Raw genomic sequence first — 18,792 nt, forward strand, 5'->3', positions numbered from 1 at the left:
CCAGTTTCCCCAAGTCAGTTATTGAGCTCCACCTCCGCCTTTTATTTTAGCTTTGATTCTTAGAGACGGGGTCTCTTGTAGCCTAGGCTGGCCTCCAGCTATCTCTGGCTGAGAATGGCTTTGAGCTGCTGATCCTCCTGCCTCCACCTCCCCGAGGGTGAATGACACCTCCTGTCTCACAGCCTGTGTCTGGGCTTCATCCTTCCTTAGTCTGGTCAGCTGTGTCTCTACAGAAGGTACTGCAGGGTCACACTGAGTGGCAGCTTCAGCAGAATGCTTTTTATTTTTAAAGAATTATTTATTTAATGTATATGAGTACACTTGCTATCCTTAGACACACCAGAAGAGGGCATCAGATTCTATTACAGATGGCTGTGAGCCACCATGTGGTTGCTGGGAATTGAACTCAGGATCTCTGGAAGAGCAGTCAGTGCTCTTAACCTGAAAGCTTGCTTTTGATGTTGTGGTTTTCCTTTAATAATAATTTGGAAGAATGGCAGCTTTTACTATTTGACAAATTGAAGAAACTTCTTTTTATTCATTTTAGATATGATCAATTCTATTTATAAAACACCTTGACCTGCCAACTTTTGTTATTGAGTCTATAGGGGAGTTTATTGGTAGTCTTCTCCTGAGGCCCCACCTCACCTGACTGAGACTAGCCCAGGCATGTGCAGATCAAGAAAGCCGGCAGGGTTAAGATCTCAGGCTGCAGAGTCATGTATAGATCCAGGTTCACATTTTGCTTCTGGTTCTTGCTTTTTAAGACCCAAATTGAGTCTTATCTATTTGAGGCCCCCATGAATGAGATGAGAGATAGGGGATCGATGCAAAAGCAAGAAGTTTATTAGTCTAGTGCACTGGGGTGGCCTATATCCAGAGGAGAGGCAACCCTGAAAGGCTGTTACAAGCAGTTTTTATACTTTTTAGCGGTACAGGTTACATCAGCAAGGTTACAGTTTAAACTTATTGGCTAAGCGTATAATAGACCTTTGAATCTATTGGCTAGCAAGCATGTGACAGGCATTTGAACTCTTATCCGGACCAGATAAGACTGACTCAGGTGACTATGAGTATATTCTGCAGTTTTTCAAGAATGCTCCTGCTTCTCCTGAGAGCTGTGGGTGGAGAATGGAATTTGGCTTAGCCTTGACCTGAGGCAGTAGGTGTAAGGCTAGCGAAAGCCCCTAGGATCCTTCAGCTTCTCAGTGTCAGCCCCCTCACCCTCTCCCCCAGTTGTCCCAAGAGGTCAGAGTGGATAAGTTGCTGTGGACAGAGACAGTTTGACAGTCTGGGATAAAATAACAGTCAGCCTTTCCACCCTTGGAAAACTGCCCAAGTCCTTGTTTTTCCTGGTTCCCTGAAGGAACACTTACTCTCTTTTCAGCCAGGGATGAGTCTGTCATCATATTAAAGCTGTTGAGACATTTGAGTATAATGCATAAGCCTGGCCCAAGCCTGATACTCCATTCTTCCTGTTCATGCCTCTGGTCTTTGGTTTCTCCTGCTTGAAGATACCTCCTAACTCAAGTGTCAGCCCATCTCTTGCCTCTGCCTTGCACCCTGCCGTTCTTCCTGGAAAATAAGGGAGCTGGTGATGACTTCTGTGAATTTTTACAAATGTGTGTCTGCTGTACTATCTGTATATCTGCCCACCAGCAGAGTCAAACTGGGAGATTTTAATTGGCCAGTGTATAAAAAAAAAAAACCTCCTCTTCCTTTCTCCCTTGTCAGCATCGGGGCACACCTAGCTGTAACCTTCATAAAAACACTAACCCTATACATACACACTGATAAAGCACGTGGGCTCGTGTGTGTGTGTGTGTGTGTGTGTGTGTGTGTGTGTGTGTGTGTGTGTTTGTGTGTAAGCCAGCCTTGGCCTTTTTGGCAGGTGATCGCATCATTCCTTCCTTAGGTCATTGGTAGATTGCTTTCTGATCCTCAGAGGAAACATTAGCTTGAAAGTACCTTTTCATTAGTTGCTGTCAACTCCATCTTAGCGGGGCAGATGGGAAACAGGACATTGGTTAGACACCTACATCATTGTAAATAAATACTCATTGATGTGTTTTCATTGCTTTTAGATATGATCAATCCTGTTTACAAAACACCTTGACCCGCCAACTTTTGTTTGGAAAAAATTTAATTGTACTTTCTTGTATTAAAGTTAACTGGAGAGGATATGTTAAGGAGTCCATAGGGGACTCATATGCCCAAGTCATGGGGACCAAAGACCACCAAGGAGCCAGTTCTAATGCAAACTTAGAAGGGCCGGGATTTCCCTGTTACAGTTGGTGAGTGAGAGTCCTGAATCTAGGGGTGTAGGCTATTTATTGTACAGCAATCTTGGGGAATTTCTCTTTGGGTCAGCAAGTTAATATTTTAAAGCTGCATTTCTAAGGTAATCTGCAGGAACCAGACACGGGCAAAACCAACTGACAAACAGGATGGCCAAGTTATCTGTTTTCTGCAGGATGTCTTAAGTTATCTCTATGTACCTTGACCCTGCCATTGGGATGTTTGCTCAGGTGAACTTTGTGGTTTTCTTCCTGGAATTGGAGTTTAGCTCCTAGTCTCGAACAAAGTGGAGTTTCTTCAAAAAATGGGATCAGTTGGGCTTGACAGTTTACTCTCCTAAAAACAGCGCATATCTTTCAGCTCTTAGGTATATGTGAGGTCAAGTCCACATCTGGACCAGGTCTTTAAGGCCCTGGGCTGCTCACTCTTTCCATCTGGGTCACCCTGGCTTACGACGTCTCTGAAGTTTTTTTGCATGTGTCTCCTAAGTAGAGCATAAGTCCCTTGTGTCCCTGTTCCCTAGAGTAAGGCCTTCCATATGATGGTACTCAACAGCTTTTAAGTGAATGGATAACAAATACAATCAGATACAGATATCTGAGTCTGGGTAGACCCGGGGGAAATGTTCCTGTTTATAGAGCTAGAGATTCAGACCTAGGCATAGACCTGAGCCTCAGCTGAAAATGACCTCCTGGTTGCTAAATTCAAAATTCTCTCCTAGCAATTCTTCAGTTCTGACTTAGGGACAAAGGGAATCTGACCTCAATATTGTTTCACTAGCTAAAGATCCCAAACCTCTGTCCTGTGGTGTGGCTGATGTTGGCAGTGTTAGGACTTGTGAGACCTCAGAATACCGTCTCTGATGTGGGACTGTTCTTGGCCGTGTATGGGTGTGAACTCACAGTTCACAGTGACCACTTTTGCTCCGAGGGCTGAGTTGCTTCGGGCCAGAGGCAGGCAGAAGCTTCATCCCCTCTGGTTAGAGCTTTGAGTGAAGAAGCTGCTGGAATCCCTTCCCCTGTGCTTACCTGCCTGCCACCCCCCCCCCCCCCGACATGCACAGAGAAAGGGCACTCTATGTGCTTCCCAGAAAGTCTTCAAGAAGAGGCAGGGTCAAGAAAGAGCCTTTTTGTCCACATTCCTTCAAAATTTGAGGCTTCTCTGAGGCCACTGGTTGGTTAACACCACTTGTGGGCTGAGACATCTCTTCTAACTCGTCTCTCCGTCTAACAAGGCACCGAGGGTGCTCTCTTTTCTCTCTGAGCTCAACAGTTGGTCTTGTTACTAAGGGGTCATAAGGTAAAGCTTGATCTGCAGCTGAGTCTAGCTGGAGAGGCAGATGGTGGGAGACATGCACTGCCCTCTGAGATGTGTTCAGGGTCTCAGCTCTCCTTAGACTCTAAGCTTAGCCACGTGTGTCAGGCAAGGCTGTGTGTGTACACCTTGGTACCCTGCCCCTTTCACTGTTTTCCCGGTGGTAACAGTAAGAGCAGAGTTTGCTTGACTTATGTAAAACATAATTAACAGAATTTGGGTGACTTCAGTAAAGGTCCTACCTATAAGAATATGGACTCACAGGACCACTATAAGGGTAAAGAATTTATAAAGAGATTATATCTGTCTTTGCTGTACTGTAGGTATTCAGTTAAAAACAAACAGCTGTTTTAACTTTGATTCTCTTAATAGCTAGTTCTGTTTCATGAGTCTACATCTGTCTTCCTGCTCCATTTCTCCCTCCCCACACGTATCCTCCTTTTCCTCTCCTCACATCTGCCTCCCTCATTCTGCCCTCCTCCTGCCCTCCCCACATCTGCCCTCCTCCCTCCCCATATCTGCCTTCTTCCCTCCCCACATCTGCCCTCCTCCCTCCCCACATCTGCCCTCCCCACATCTGCACACAATGCCTTTATCCATCTGCTTCCTTTCCCTTACTGTTGCTATCAGTTTTTCCACTGAGTTTTTGTTCCTTCTGGAAATCTCTGATGCAGCTAACTGGTCTGTCTTCCTAGGATCACATTTGCTTGTTCTGAATAACTCTTGGATTTTATTCCAGTATTTTCTGTTGCTTGTTAATGTACAACTTGTAATTCCCCTATAAAATGGGAACCACTAGCCCTGTCTCCACCAAAAAAGGTCAGAGCATAGAGTATGTGTGCTAAGTCCCTAGGGGACAAGGGTCATCTTAGAAGCAGTAGGCTCAGCCTTGCAGCTAGCTGACACCTTGCCGAGGTTCCATGGTCTCATGGTAAGGGAGAGAGAGAGCAGAGAATAGGAACACATGGGTACACATTTGTAGAAGTGATGGGGTGCTAGCTCATAGACATGCTGCGTGGACTCTGACTCACTGAATGTCTTGTTAATGTGCAGACACACTCCGGATACTTCTCCAGTCTGTACCCTCATCACCATTTCGGTCCATTCCCGCATCATCACTCCGTAAGTGCCCCCTTATTTCTGCCCCAACCATTTCCTCCCCGCTTCTTCCTGCTCTGAGGCCAGCTCCATGCATCCCCTGATGACTGGGCCTGGGGATGTTCACAGTGTCGGTGCTTGTTGCTATGGTTCTAGGTGCCCCAGGAGGAATGCAGCTAGAGTGTAAGCACCAAGCCACCCTGGGAGCCCCCTTACCTCTGTGGCCTCTCAGGTGATGCTAGGAGTTCAAGTTGAGCCTGGGTTGTGTAGTGAGTTCCAAGTCAGCCCAAGCTGCATACACTGGAGTTATGGCTTCGTCATTAAGAGTGCATGCTACTCTTCGAGAAGACTGGAGTTCCCAGCACCCACATCAGGTCACAGTCACTTGTAACTCCAGGTCTATGGGATCCAGTGTCTCTAGTTTTTGCAGGCATCTGCACTCATGTGTACACACACACACACACACACACACACACACTTTTAAAAACACAAAGGGTAAGCCAATTATAAAATGTTAATAAACTAAAGAAAAGCTTCCAGTAGCAGGATTTGAGGCTCAGCTGGTAAAGTGCTTGTCATATAGGCATGGACCTCAGTTCAAATTTTAAGCATCCATTTAAGAGCTGGGTATGTGGGTGTTCCTATCACTGAGGTAAATCACTGGTAATGGAAGATCCCTGGCTCTAGCTAGGTCAGCGAGCTCCAGGTTCTATAGGGTGGGTCAGCGAGCTCCAGGTTCTATAGGGTAGGTCAGTGAGCTCCAGGTTCTATAGGGTAGGTCAGTGAGCTCCAGGTTCTATAGGGTAGGTCAGCGAGCTCCAGGTTCTATAGGGTGGGTCAGCGAGCTCCGGGTTCTATAGGGTACTTCACATTGACACTAGGGTAGAGAGTGATTGAGAGAGATGCCAGCATCAGCCTCTGGCCTCTAACATGTATGTACACACATGAACATGTGCACAAGCATAACCTAGACCACACTTTTTTTTTTTTTTTGCCAATGTTTTTAATCAAAGTCAAGCAGCCTAAGACATGTCATTCCCACAGACCTCTGTAGCATTAACCACTGGCAGCCTGGCCTAAGAGCTTCTGACTTGAGAAATTTCTAGGAATAGGTGGGGCCTGGTCACAGCAGGGTGAGTCGCCTTGTGAAGTGGTGTCCCTAGTTGTAAGATGGGCTAGACACCCCTCTGTCCTTGGGCTAGGCGTGTTTAATGACTTTACAGTTGTATGTGTGTGGGTCAGCCATGTGGGTCAGGACAACCTTCAGGAATTGTCTTCTTCCACCAGGGATTGAACTCATGTCATCAAGCTTTTATGACAAGCATTTTTTTTTTTTTTATTGAAAAAGAAATTCACTGGGCCATCACAAATTAACCCATTTTGGTTCTTGGAGGAAGACCCAGGAAGCATATGTATCAAATCTGTGTCTCAGAGAACCTTGGGACAGACGGCTATGTGCACCACAAGCATGGATGCTCAGAGCTCAGAGGTTCTTCTAGGCTCATGCAATCTTGCTTGGGTTCAACTCCACTCCTCAGATTCATCTGTAGAGCACCAGGCCATACACTGACATGCCATTTTGGCCATTTCCCTAGGAAGTGAGGCCTTCCCATGTTGGGACTCTTCCTGTGTGGGCTGCGAGGTGCCGGCTCAGAGTGACAACTATGTGCATGTTCTTTTCTAGTACCCAGAGCAGGAGACTGTGAGTCTCTTCATCCCAACCCAGGCTGTGGGTGCCATCATCGGAAAAAAGGGGGCACACATCAAACAGCTGGCCCGATTTGCTGGTGCCTCCATCAAGGTAAGGCTGTTGCTGCCCGCCCCCGTGGGCCTCCTCCTGTCGGTGCTAGAGAATTCTCCTGAAGACAGAGTTCATCCCTGTCTGCTTCCGCTCTTCATCTTAGTTCTGTTCGTCCAAACAGCAGAGAAGAAAGACACTAGCAGTGACCAAACCTGGTCCTCCAAGGATCGGCACTGCCCCCTCTTCCCAAGAAGATAAAAAAAAAGTGTTTTTCCCAGGCTAAGGGATGCACTCTGGCAGAATGAACATCAGTGCCTAGCACCCAGCATGTTGATGCTCCTTTTATCCCAGGCTTCAAGAACTTACAGACTATGGGAAAGCAAACTGCAGAACTTTCTAGAAGGTGCCGATAGTCCTAGGGAGACAAAGCTGACAGTGTCATCTGTCAAGATTCCAGGACTGAGCTGAAGGCTGGGAGAGGGAAGTCCCTGTGGTTTGTAACACCGATCGGTGCAGATGTGGCTCAATTAGCCCATGTTCTGCCCCCCTCGGTTGTCAGGGATTGTTTGCCACAGAACTGCCTCAACCCCAGCTGTTGCTCTGACTCAGCATCAGGCAGTGACTCCGAAAGCCCCATGAAACACTCCCGGAAATGCTCTCCCTTGTTACGTGAAAGAATTTACTACCATGAGACAACCAAGAATTATGCCAAGTCTCATGACTTGAAGAGAGAGAATGCCTACACTTTCTCCCTAAGAGCTGGAGTTTCACCCACAGCAAGTGTGACAGGAAAGAAAACCTAAACCAAAATAATCTGAGTTGTGCATTATGAGGACTAAGGTGCCCCTGGGAAAGACGGCTTCTTGCGGCATTCCGGTTGCATCCGTCTGTGCTTGCAGTTAGAGGCTCACACTCAGACTGGGGGCTAGCCCACTGTGGGCTGGGTGTGATGAGATCATGGGGTGCTTTATGCCTGATGGCTTCACACAGGTAATGAATGCCGTGGCCTAGGTAATACGAAAAGCAAGGATGACCACAGCCCAGGGCACCCGGGAGACCTTTGTTAAACAGTTTGGACCAAAGGGCCTTGGGGACTTTCTTTATCTAAACCTTACTTTACAGGAAAAATGCAAAACACACAGAGAATAGGGCTCATTGAGACACCAAAGTGGTCCATCTCAGTCTTCGAAACTACGTTGACCACTAGGACCCTGAGTATCTGCTGAGGTGGACCTTCCCCATTTGCTGATGCTATGAGAAGTGGAGCCCAGGAGAATCTGACTCATCTATCCAAGGCCACAAAACTACTGTGTGACAACCAAGATTTGCCTAGATTGTCTTGATTCTTCTCTATTGCTGCTACCTCCTCCCATAGCAACCTTACTCCTCCCATAGCAACCTTACTCCTCCCATAGCAGCCTTACTCCTCCCATAGCAGCCTTACTCCTCCCATAGCAGCCTTACTCCTCCCATAGCAGCCTTACTCCTCCCATAGCAGCCTTACTGACCTTCAGAATTATGCCCAGTTAGCACCTTCAGGGAAAGGAAGAGGGAATTTTGTCACAATGTGATCAATCTCTGAGACATCACTCCACAGAATTCTCAGCTAAGGGCGTAAGTGCCAGTGTTGGCTCCTGCCACCTGCCTCAATGCCAGCCTGCGTGCCGCCTGCCTCAGCCTCCATCCCCTAGACAGGCAAGCTGTGGCTACTGCAGAGAACTAACTGCCCACAGTGGAGGATGGTCCTGGAAGCCCCTTGCCTGTGCAGCACCTACGTTACCCCTGTCTCCCATTCATCCTCGTACCACAGAGTATGAGACGTCAAGGCCAGAGAACCCCTCAGAGGTCTAGCTGAAGGAATGCCTCCTCCTAGGACAGTGCAGGTGACCATATGCTGAGGATGGACATTCACAGGAAAGCTGGGACACAGCCCTAGACCCTGAAGTCCCAGAGCAGACCCTTTATAGCATAGATAGGGTGATTTGGAGACAGCATACTCACAATGTGATGGAAATACCACCTCCCAGAGCCTTGAGTTCCTTTCTGAGTGCCCTAGTAGATTGCCTGCCTGCTGGGAATGGCTTCAGAAAGCCTAGGCTAACTGCAAACTCTATCCTGTGATGACCTTGAGCTCCTGATTCTGTGGCTTCCCCCTCCAAGTGTGGTTTTTAGCTACTGTCACTATGCTTCTCAGTGCAAAGGCTCTGAAGCTGAGAGTTGAAAATTGAGTAGGTTCCTGCAAGATGCACTATGTGTTCACATGTAGCTCCTGGGTCACCCGTAAGTTCTGTGCTGTAAGCTGATCTCTAACACCTTGTCTCAGACGATCCTCCTATCTTGGCCTCCTCAGTAGGTGGAACTGCAACTACCAGGTCCAGCTCAAGTCTGTTGACTTCTCTCCCTCCTATAAAGATTTTTTTTTCTTAACTTAGAATGTGCTGGGAGGAACATGTAACAAGGACCTGACAAGGCGTGGCCTCTGGTTTTCCCTAGCTGCAGAGGGACCCACAAAGCCAGAACCACTTGGTAAATCTGCCAAGATCTCATGCCCACCGAGCCTGGAATGTGGCCCATCGGATTCGCTTTCATCAACTTTCTGGTTTTGGTGTCTTCTTTGCCCCTTAAGGCTTTGTTTAATTCCTTTCCACACCTTAGAAGCTTAGCTGGGTGAGGTCGTGCCCTGAGGTCACTGTATTCTTTATTCTATTTAGCGTCCGGCTTTTCTTTAAACTTTTTATCTCCATGAGCACAAGACTTAGCTCCATTTCTCTTCTTGGTGCTCCTTTTCTCCTCAAACCGTACGTTATATATTTTTCTTTGGTCGACTTACGAGAGTGGCCATTGACAACCAGATGGCAGAGTCAGTACTAAGCTGTCTTAAAATCTCTGCCAGTGACAGTTAGCCTCTAATTTGGCCTCAGATTTTTTTTTTTTTTTTTTTTTTTTTTGGACAAATGTATAAAATAGCCACTCCTCCACCACCTCCCAAATATCACAAGAACGGTCTTCAGGCCATTTACTAACATTGTTTCCTCTGAAATCTCTTCACCTGGGCTGCCCAGTTCAAATCGCCCTCAGCATTGCCTGCATGTTCCATAAGCCCTGCTTAGACGTTCAAAGTCCCAGAGTTCACCTCCCACCACCGAACAGCCTCGTCAGGCCTGTCTCAGCCACACTCCACTCCCTGTACCAAGCTCTGTCTTAAGTCAGGGTTGTGCTGTGAAGAGACAACCATGACAAGTCATAAAGCTTACAGGTTCTCACTGTGGCGAGAAACGTGGTAGCACAACCAGACATGGTGTTCTGAAGTTCTACATCTAGATCCACAGGTCGCAGGGAGAGAAAGACACTGGGCCTGACCTAGGCTCCTAAAACCCCAAAGCCCACCCCTAAGGGCACACTTCCTCCAACAAGGCCACGCCTCCTAATCCTTCCAAACTAATGCCACTTTCTAAGCAATCAAATAGATGAACCTATGGGAGCCATTCTTACTCAAACCACCAGACACCTCTACCCAAACTATTGGTGAGGTCTTAGCATTCTCACAGGATTAAAAAGCTTGCTGGCTCAGACTTTCTGAATGAGGGAGGAAGTGCACAAGGGATTTGCAGAGCTGTGACTGGAACCAAGGCAACCGCATCCTTTACTGACAGAAGTACCTGCTCTTCCCCCTTATATATAGCTGGCTCGTGTGCTGTGTGTTAAAGCAGGGTGATCTTTCCTGCAGCTACACAGGACTGGACGACGCTGCTGGCTAACCCTCTAGGCCCTGGGGGTTGGCAAAGCTTGTATCTCATAGGACTTGGCTTCGGGGAGTGGCAGGTAGCTAGACAAGTACTCACTGCAGGGAGTAGCAGGAACTGCTGAACCTGCTCTGACCAGTCAATGGCCCAAATTTGATAGTGACTTCCTAAGACCTGGGGCTGACGCAGCGTGATGCCACACAGTGCATGGGCTGGAGGGCAGAAGCTTCCTCATCAACTGGTGTCAACGGGTTGGTATCAACACGTTCTTCTTTCCTTGAACCCCAGATCGCTCCAGCAGAAGGTCCAGATGTCAGTGAGAGGATGGTCATCATCACCGGGCCTCCGGAAGCTCAGTTCAAGGTCAGTGCTAAAGACCACGTTAGCCCTACAGGCTCTGGGTTCCAGGCAGACAGCTCAGAGGTGTTGACGTTCTGGGGAAGTCTGTCTGTCCTGCTGCTTGTGGGTGTCAGACTCCGGCCTGGTTCCTCATTTCTCCTCTGTGCTCTGCCTTTGCTCCTCAGAAAGGTCTGTGGTCCATTGCTGTCCATTCTGTTGGCTGCCTTTGGCCTCTCCGGCTGTGGGCATCAGTGTGGGTGCAGAAAAGAAGCCTTATAATTGGAAGTTCTGACAGCCTGAGAGGGAACTCTAGCAACACCGGGGAGGGTTCTGTGAGGAGCGTTCCCTTGTTTCCGATGTCTTTCCTCTGGGAAGCTTAAAACTTGAATGTGGAGAAGGCAGAAGTGTGTATTAAATTGTAATGGATGAACAAAATGTGGTGTGCTTCATGCAAGAATCCTATTTTGCCATGAAAGAATGAAGTGTCCTTGCATGCCCTAGACACGTGAGAGCACGTGGGCGTGGCTCTGTAGATAGGAAGTGTTGAGCAGCAACCTGTGGATAAAGGAGGAACTGGAGGCGCTGGGAGATGGGTCCAGCTGCTGACTGCTGTGACGGTGGGTTAGGGCTGCCGGGGCACCTCAGGGCCTCGTGCATAGGGAGTCGTAAGTTCTGCCACCGATCCACTCCTAGCCCCTTTCCAAGCTTTTTTTTTTTTAAATACAGGGCTGCACTCGGCTGCTCAGGTCCGCCTTGACCTTGCAATTTTTTTTTTAAACCTTGCATTTATTTCCCTTAGCTCCTTGAGAAACTGGGATGATGGGCTGATGCCACTAGTGGGTAAAGGGTAGAGTCAGGGCATCACAGGTCATGGTGATGCTCCCTGGCACTGACTGCGCTGGTGTGCATGCTGACATGAAGACTTGACTGCACACGCGGGGCCGTGCGTTCGATTCCCAGCAGCCAGCACCGCACTGCAGTGAAGCAAACACTACAGGCACTGGAAATATGGGGGGAAGGATGTAGTCGAGGTGGCTCACCGGTTAGCCCAACGTGGACACACGTGTTTTCAGAGCGAGGCAATGGGCTCTGCGGGAACTGAGGCTAGTGTGGTTGGAAGGACAGCATCCGTCACTAAGCCTCCACTGGCAAAGTCGTGTGGCCAGCTCCTGGCCCAGTCACCAGCTTATTCTCAGGGGCGGATCTTATTCTCAGGCTCAGGGGCGGATCTTTGGGAAACTGAAAGAAGAAAACTTCTTTAATCCCAAAGAAGAGGTGAAGCTGGAGGCCCACATCCGAGTTCCCTCATCGACAGCTGGCCGGGTGATTGGCAAAGGCGGTAAAACCGTAAGTTTGGCTCCTGACCCACTTCCCTGGATGCCCTCCCTGCCCTGGCCATGCCTGATCCCCCTCAAATCCTCACTGCCTCTTCTGCTCACTGTCAACATATGCAAGAGCCTAAGGCTGGCACGTGCTCGTCAGCACTGCTCTGGTACAGAGAGCCCAGAACAGAAACCACGCTGTTCCTCAGCGCTGTACCACCCAGCCCTGTTTCATATCCCAAAGACAAGAAGGCATCTTCTGACATACGTACACACACTTTATATACACACCCACACACTCATACAAATATACACCCTCACGAACACACACACACATACAGAACACAAAGTATCTGCTGGCCATTTGACAACACTACCTGGTTTCCAAGTCCAGAGGCTGCAACTCTGGCCCATGCTGTCTACTGACGGCAGTCTCTCAAGGACCCCTCAGTCTCCCTACCATACATCCTGCCAAGTCGGGATGTCTGCTATCGGAGAATTGGCTCAGCGAAAGGTGAGAAAAACGTAAAGTAATTTTATGTTTTCAGTCTGAAGGTGTAAGTGACATATGTCACCTAAATTCCACGGGTGAAAGTATATTCAGTGATAGAACAGTAAGTGACATATGTCACCTAAACTCCACGGGTGAAAGTATATTCATTGATAGAACATATCAAGTGTGGGACCCTTGGGTTCAGTGGTCAGACCCTCAGAGAAACACATATCAGTCCCAGACATGGGTATCTGTTGGGTGTGAGTGTGTCCTAGGCGACTGAGTGACTGGACAGGTCCTTGTAGAACTGGGTGTGCATAATGGTGAAGTGATTGTTGGGTGGTTGGAATTGCAGTATCCCGGGGAGCTCAGATTCTAGATGCAGTGAGTCACGTGCAGTGCAAAAGGAAAGTCGGCCTGGGCTGCAGGCTGTCTCTGGACCTACAAGTGCAATCCGAATCCCGAGTACACACAGCTGAGTGCCCGGCAGAGCTGAAACCTGTCAGAACCCGTCACTGAATTCTCTGCGACCCCAGCTGCGCTTGGCTACCCCCGTCATGCCAAGGATCAGGGACAGACAGAACCTCTGTTTGTAATCCCGGCCCTCTGGAAATGGAGCAGGGAGCATGAGAAGTGGGTGGTCGTCCTCCCCCGTGGAACAAGTTCAAGGCCAGCCCTGAAAGAAAGGGAGGGGGAGGGGGAAATGCTGTGTCAGACAACAGACCACATAGCTCATGACTAGCAACCAAGAAGTAGGTTCAGAAGCAGGCTTCTAATTCAGGCTGTTACTGGGGTCCCCATGAGCGTCTGCAGAATTAGCGCATTCGACTTAGAAGTGTCCCCATGGAGACAAGGTTACACTTCATTTTTCTGTCAATCAGCCAAACCTACACCTGGCCTAGGTGGGACAAAGGAAAAGGATTGAGGCTCCTTTACTTGTGAATACTAAGTCCCTTCCCCTGTATCCCTGTCCCCTCCCCACACAGCCCAAGTACTGGCTTTGGGGTAGAGGTGAGGGCTCGCCTCACTAGCTCACTGCCTCTCCACCTTCCCAGGTAAACGAGCTGCAGAACTTGACCAGCGCAGAAGTTATTGTGCCTCGAGACCAAACACCAGACGAGAATGAGGAAGTGATCGTCAGAATTATTGGGCATTTTTTTGCTAGCCAGGTACTACTACTACTATCTTATGAGAGCCCTGCCTCCTGCCACTAGTTCAAACTTTATATTTGCGCCTTGTGGTCACGTGCTTGAGCTCCTCCCCGCCGCCATACACACTGTGGAACCCCTCCCAGGCCTCCTGACCTCAGAGATGGGAAACTGTTGAAGGTAGGCTCTTGGCGTGCTTAGGTTGGGAGTATAGCATCCCTAGCCCTCCCGGGCTTCCTCAGGCAAGCCGCCAGCCGAGCAGTCAGGTGGTTTCACTGTGAAAGGTTAAATATTCAGGAAGGGCCCCCACTTCTCCGTTGTTTTGTTCCCTGCCTCCCCAGAACACCCACACACCGCGTGCCTCTGGCTTGGAGGGGCCAGCACTCCCAGTGACGTGGCCTAGCTGTCTGATGGTTTTGCTGAGTGGGTTTTGGAAGAGAGCAACTGTGAGCCTCCAAGAGCTCGTGCTTGTAGGTGACTTGCCCAGCCGCTCACTGTGACCTAACCCTGCAGTGGCTGCCCGGGTCAGTCTCAGAGTTCAGCCTGTGGGGAGCTGGGGCTCACAGCTGAGCTCTAGGTGTTCAGACTAGGCCTGGGCTCTAGTCTCTCCCTCCTTTCCTCGTGTTTTTAGTGCTTTGGAAAGGTGAGGGAGCCATAGCAGAATTCAGCCATGAGCGGCAGGGCCTTCAGTCTCTACCCCATCACCGACCCCTGCTGCCTCATGGCCAGTCTGTTTATGGTGACCTCTAGGCGGCTGGTTCCTCCCCCACCTCTCCTGTGAGCTTCCTGACCCCTACCTTGCATTCAGCAGGCTTGGGGCGAGGTGGAGCGGAATTCTGCCCTTGACTGCCAGGCCTTGGGAGAGAGATGAAGATGGCCTGGGCATCCATCTTTTCCGTCCCCAAGCCCCAGACCCCGTTTCCTATGGGGCCGCAGAACTGGGATTGTTTCTTCCCTGTGTCCTCCCCTCCCTTGTCTCCACTGCAGACCGCACAGCGCAAGATCAGGGAAATCGTACAGCAGGTGAAGCAGCAGGAGCAGAAATACCCTCAGGGAGTCGCCCCACAGCGCAGCAAGTGAGGCTCCCGCGTGCACCAGCAAACAACAGATGAATGTAGCCCTCCCAACACCTGACGGATGAGACCAAACAGCCAGCAGATCGGGAGCAAACCAAAGACCATCCCAAGGAGTGAGAAGTCTGCAGAGCAGCCAGGGCCTGCAGACCCCGACACGTCCTGGGATCCAGGAGGGTACAGGGAAGGCCAGGTTCTCCAGAAACACCACGTGGCCTGCCCCCAGCTTCCCCTGGCTTCTGCAGGCTTAACAGCCACCCAGTGCCCATCCACTCAGATTTCCCCTCAGCTCCCAGGACGCTATCCCTTTCGGTTGAACTAACATAGGTGAACATGCTCAAAGCAAAGCAGAAAAGCCCTAGCCGTTTCTTTGTTGTGAAGTTGTCTCTGTACAGTCATGTACATGTCAGAAGGGGAAGGATGCTAAGACATGTGGCCTGTGGGTTACACAGGGCGCCTGCAGCGTTAATATATTTTAGAAATAATATATCAAATAACTCAACTAACTCCAATTTTTACTCAGTGATTAATTTCGTTTCTTTTTGAAGAGAAAGCAGGCTTTTCTAGACTTTCAAAGAATAAAGTCTTGGGTGAGGTCCATTGGTATAGAAAGGAACTTTGAGCCACCCACACAAAATTCACTTGGAGGGAAATCTTGTCAAGGACACTTAATGGCAGTTGTGGGTCACCTGTGTCTGTCAACAGAAGGGATACCGTCCCTGAGGAGGGGGCCCTAGGCCCTCATCACCTGTTTATCCCATGCATCCATTTCTCAGCTTCACAGGTTTAAACTGGTTTTTTGCATACTGCTATATATTTCTGTCTCTCTCTCTCCCTCCTCTGCCTTCCTCCGTCCCCTTTACCCTAAATTCTTACGAACTTCTGCATCTTTTTTTTTTCTGCTCCCCCATATCTATGCACCCCCTGCACCGACCCCAGGCAAAGCAGTGCTCTGAATACCACACCACACACGGATCAGATGCGAACCACACAGACCAGCCTCAGCTTACACTCGGTTACTCAAGCGAACAAGAGTCGGAGGTACTTGTCCTAGCATTTGGAAGAGGAAAGCAGGAACCCACCAAACAAAGAAAAATTCCACAAAGAAAGAATGTACTTTCTTTTTACATCTTGGTATATAAGCCATCAACATTTAGTGAAATTATTTCTTTAAAAATTTAAAGCGCAGGAAAATAGCAATTTATACGAGGTTGTTGGCCCAGGGCGTTAAATTTACAGATTTTTTTTAAAATGAGAAAAACACACAAATAAAGCTACCTCAGGTGTTTTTTACCTCAGCACCTTGCTCTTGTGTTTCCCTTAGAGATTTTGTAAAACTGATAGTTGGAGCATTTTTTTATTTTTTTAATAAAAATGAGTTGAAAAAAAAAAAAGATGACCCGCCAGCCCAGAGCAGGCGGTAGTCCAGGTGGCTGCAGCTCCTCTGTCTTCCGCTAGCCAAGAGCCTATGTGGCCTTGTGGACAAACCTAAAAATGTTTATTTTTAAAAAACGACAAAGAAAAACAGAGAATATTGGAGCCGTCCTGAATTTCAATAGGGTACGTGCCGTGAGGGCTTTGCGCTGAAGGATGACCACGTTCTGGTTATGTGAAGAAATCATGACACTACCAGACCGTGATGCCGGTTTTCTCTACTGCAAACAGTGTTCTGTGACAAAAAAAAAAAAAAAAAAAAAAAGGAAAAAAATATATCCGAGCTAACAAGAGCCTGGTGTCTTGGTGTCTTCTTTTGTCTGAGCGTTGGGTCGCTGAAGGCTTGGGGGAGTAGCAAGCAGTCAGCACTGGGCAGCTCCTTGGCAACTTGTTTTGGGGGAAGCAGAGAACCAGTGAGTCATGAGGCCACACTTGCAGCCTTACCTGAGGACTTGGGGCGGGGGAGGGGGGATCGCCACGGGATCCCTTGGAATATTGTTCTCCCAGGGCCAAGTGAGTTTCAGCCCTGCGGGTGATTGAGGTACCAGTCCATAGAACCAGAGGGCAGACCACATAGCAAGCCGAGCCCCAGCCCTGTGGTTCTCAACCCCCCTCATGCTGTGACCCATCAGTATGGCTCCTCATAAAACTATTTTGTTGCTACGTACCTAATTTTGCTACTGTTAGGAATTAGGGGGGCTGGAGAGATGGCTCAGAGCTTAAGAGCACTGACTGCTCTTCCAGACGTCCTGAGTTCAATTCCCACCAACCACATGGTGGCTCACAGCCATCTGTAATGGGATTTGCTGCCCTCTTCTGGTGTGTCTGAAGACAGTGACAGTGTGTTCACATGCATACAATGAATTGTAATTATCTGTCTTGTAGTCTCCTTAGGAGACCTCTGTGACCCACAGATTGAGAACCACTGAGTTAGCCACATTCTTTCTAATTGTCCCTCTTTAAATAACAATACAAGCAAAAGCTTTAAAATGTGAAAAAGAAACTTAAGAACATATTAAAAGCTGAGCAGAGCGTAAATATTCTGCTGGGAGTGTAGCCCAGTGGTAGGTGCTATCAATACACAGAGCAAAGGAGCAGCGAGAAGTGAGAAGCTTCCAGTGCCAGGCTGTTTGCCTTGCTAAGACCTCTGTTGGAAGATGGCTAGTTGGCATCTTTAGGAGGAGCTCGCCACGTGCTCCCGCCACATCAGAAGAGATGCAGACACCGGTGGGTACTGGAGTAGAGCTGGCATAGCCAGCGGGAACACAAATTAGAAGAAAGTGGGATTTGCTTTGCTGTGTCCTGGCTGATGTGTGCTAGATGTGCAGTGAAACTCACGGTAATCTTGGCTTGGTCTTTCTCATGGGGAGTTTACTGCCTGGTACGGACAGGTGTTAAAAACAACACTTGCCACCACAAAGCTACAGCCTCAGTTTGGACTGCCTAGGGGCATACTGGTCCTAGAGAGAAAGTTTTTAGCCTCACAGACTATACAAATGTGTGTATATGTACATATATGTACACATGAGTGTGTACGCCAATTTTATTTATTTTTTTAACTTTTAAAAAACAAAGATAAATGTACAGATTTTTAAGCATTTTTGCATAAAATTATACAAATACATTTTTATAAGGTAATTAAGTATTTGTGGGTACATATACATACATATGTAACAATAATATAGAAAAAGAGGTTATTAATTTGAGGAGATAGGAAACTGGAAGGGGCTGTAGGAAGGAAAGGGATGTGATACAGTTCTATTTTAATTAAAATATTTTTTTTTCTTGATCTTCACACAGTCTGTGGGTTGTTTCTGGGGTGTTCAGAGCTTTCTGGGGTTAGTATCCCATTATCAGTGACTGCATATTATGTCTGTTCTTTTGTGACTGGGTTATCTCACTCAGGATGATATTCTCTAGATGCATCCATTTTCTTGAGAATTTTGTTAGGCCATTGTTTCTGATAGCTGAGTAGTACTCCATTGTGTAAATGCAGCACAATTTTTGTATCCATCTACTGAAAGACATCTGGGTTCTTTCCAGCTTCTGGCTATTATAAATAGAGCTGCAATGAACATTGTGGTGCATATATCTTTGTTGTATGTTGGAATGTCTCTGGGGTAAATGCCCAGAAGTGGTATAACTGGGTCTTCAGGTAGTACTATGTCCATTTTTCTGATGAACCGCCAGACTGATTTCCAGAGTGGTTGTATCAGTTTACAACCCCACCAGCAGTGGAGAACTGTTCCTCTTTCTCCACGTCCTCGCCAGCATCTATTGTCATCTGAGTTTTGGATCTTGGCCAATCTGACTGGTGTGAGGTGGAATCTCAGGGTTGTTTTGATTTGCATTTCCCTGATGGCTAAGGATGTGGAGCACTTCCTCGGATGTTTCTCAGCCATTCGATATTCCTCAATTGAGAAATTTTTGTTTAAGTCTATACCCCATTTTTTAATAGGGTTGTTTGATTCTTTTTGTTTGATAGGCTTTTTGAGTTCTTTGTATACTTTGGATATTAGGCCTCTATCTGATGTGGGGTTGTTAAATATCTTTTCCCACTCTGTTGGCTGCCGTTTTGTTTTCATGATAGCGTCTTTGCAATCTCATTAAGTCCCATTTGTTAATCTTTGACCTTAGAGCTCGAGCTATTGGTGTTCTGTTTAGGAAATTTTCTCCTGTGCCTATGAGTTCTAAGGTTTTTCCCTACTTTCTCATCTAATAGTTTCAGTGTGCCTGGTTTAATGTGGAGATCTTTGATCCACTTGCACTTGAGCTTTGTACAAGGAGAT

At 48.0% G+C, this 18,792-nt stretch overlaps 1 protein-coding gene across 3 annotated transcripts in view; it reads left to right on the forward strand.

Moving 5' to 3' along the window:
- IGF2BP2 (insulin like growth factor 2 mRNA binding protein 2) overlaps positions 1 to 14,576 on the forward strand; it is a gene marked incomplete at both ends in the record, with an annotated part of 89,488 nt that extends 74,912 nt beyond the window's left edge. For all 3 annotated transcript variants that reach the window (XM_080919564.1, XM_080919565.1, XM_080919566.1), the window contains 6 exons: positions 4,666 to 4,734; positions 6,395 to 6,511; positions 10,483 to 10,557; positions 11,749 to 11,880; positions 13,404 to 13,517; positions 14,484 to 14,576. In XM_080919564.1, coding sequence (XP_080775690.1) covers positions 4,666 to 4,734; positions 6,395 to 6,511; positions 10,483 to 10,557; positions 11,749 to 11,880; positions 13,404 to 13,517; positions 14,484 to 14,576 — 600 coding nt within the window. The remainder of the gene's footprint in view (positions 1 to 4,665; positions 4,735 to 6,394; positions 6,512 to 10,482; positions 10,558 to 11,748; positions 11,881 to 13,403; positions 13,518 to 14,483) is intronic.
- Positions 14,577 to 18,792: the final 4,216 nt, after the last annotated feature.

The sequence above is a fragment of the Micromys minutus genome (genome assembly GCF_963924665.1).
Source record: "Micromys minutus genome assembly, chromosome: 7".
Taxonomy (NCBI): Eukaryota; Metazoa; Chordata; class Mammalia; order Rodentia; family Muridae; genus Micromys; species Micromys minutus.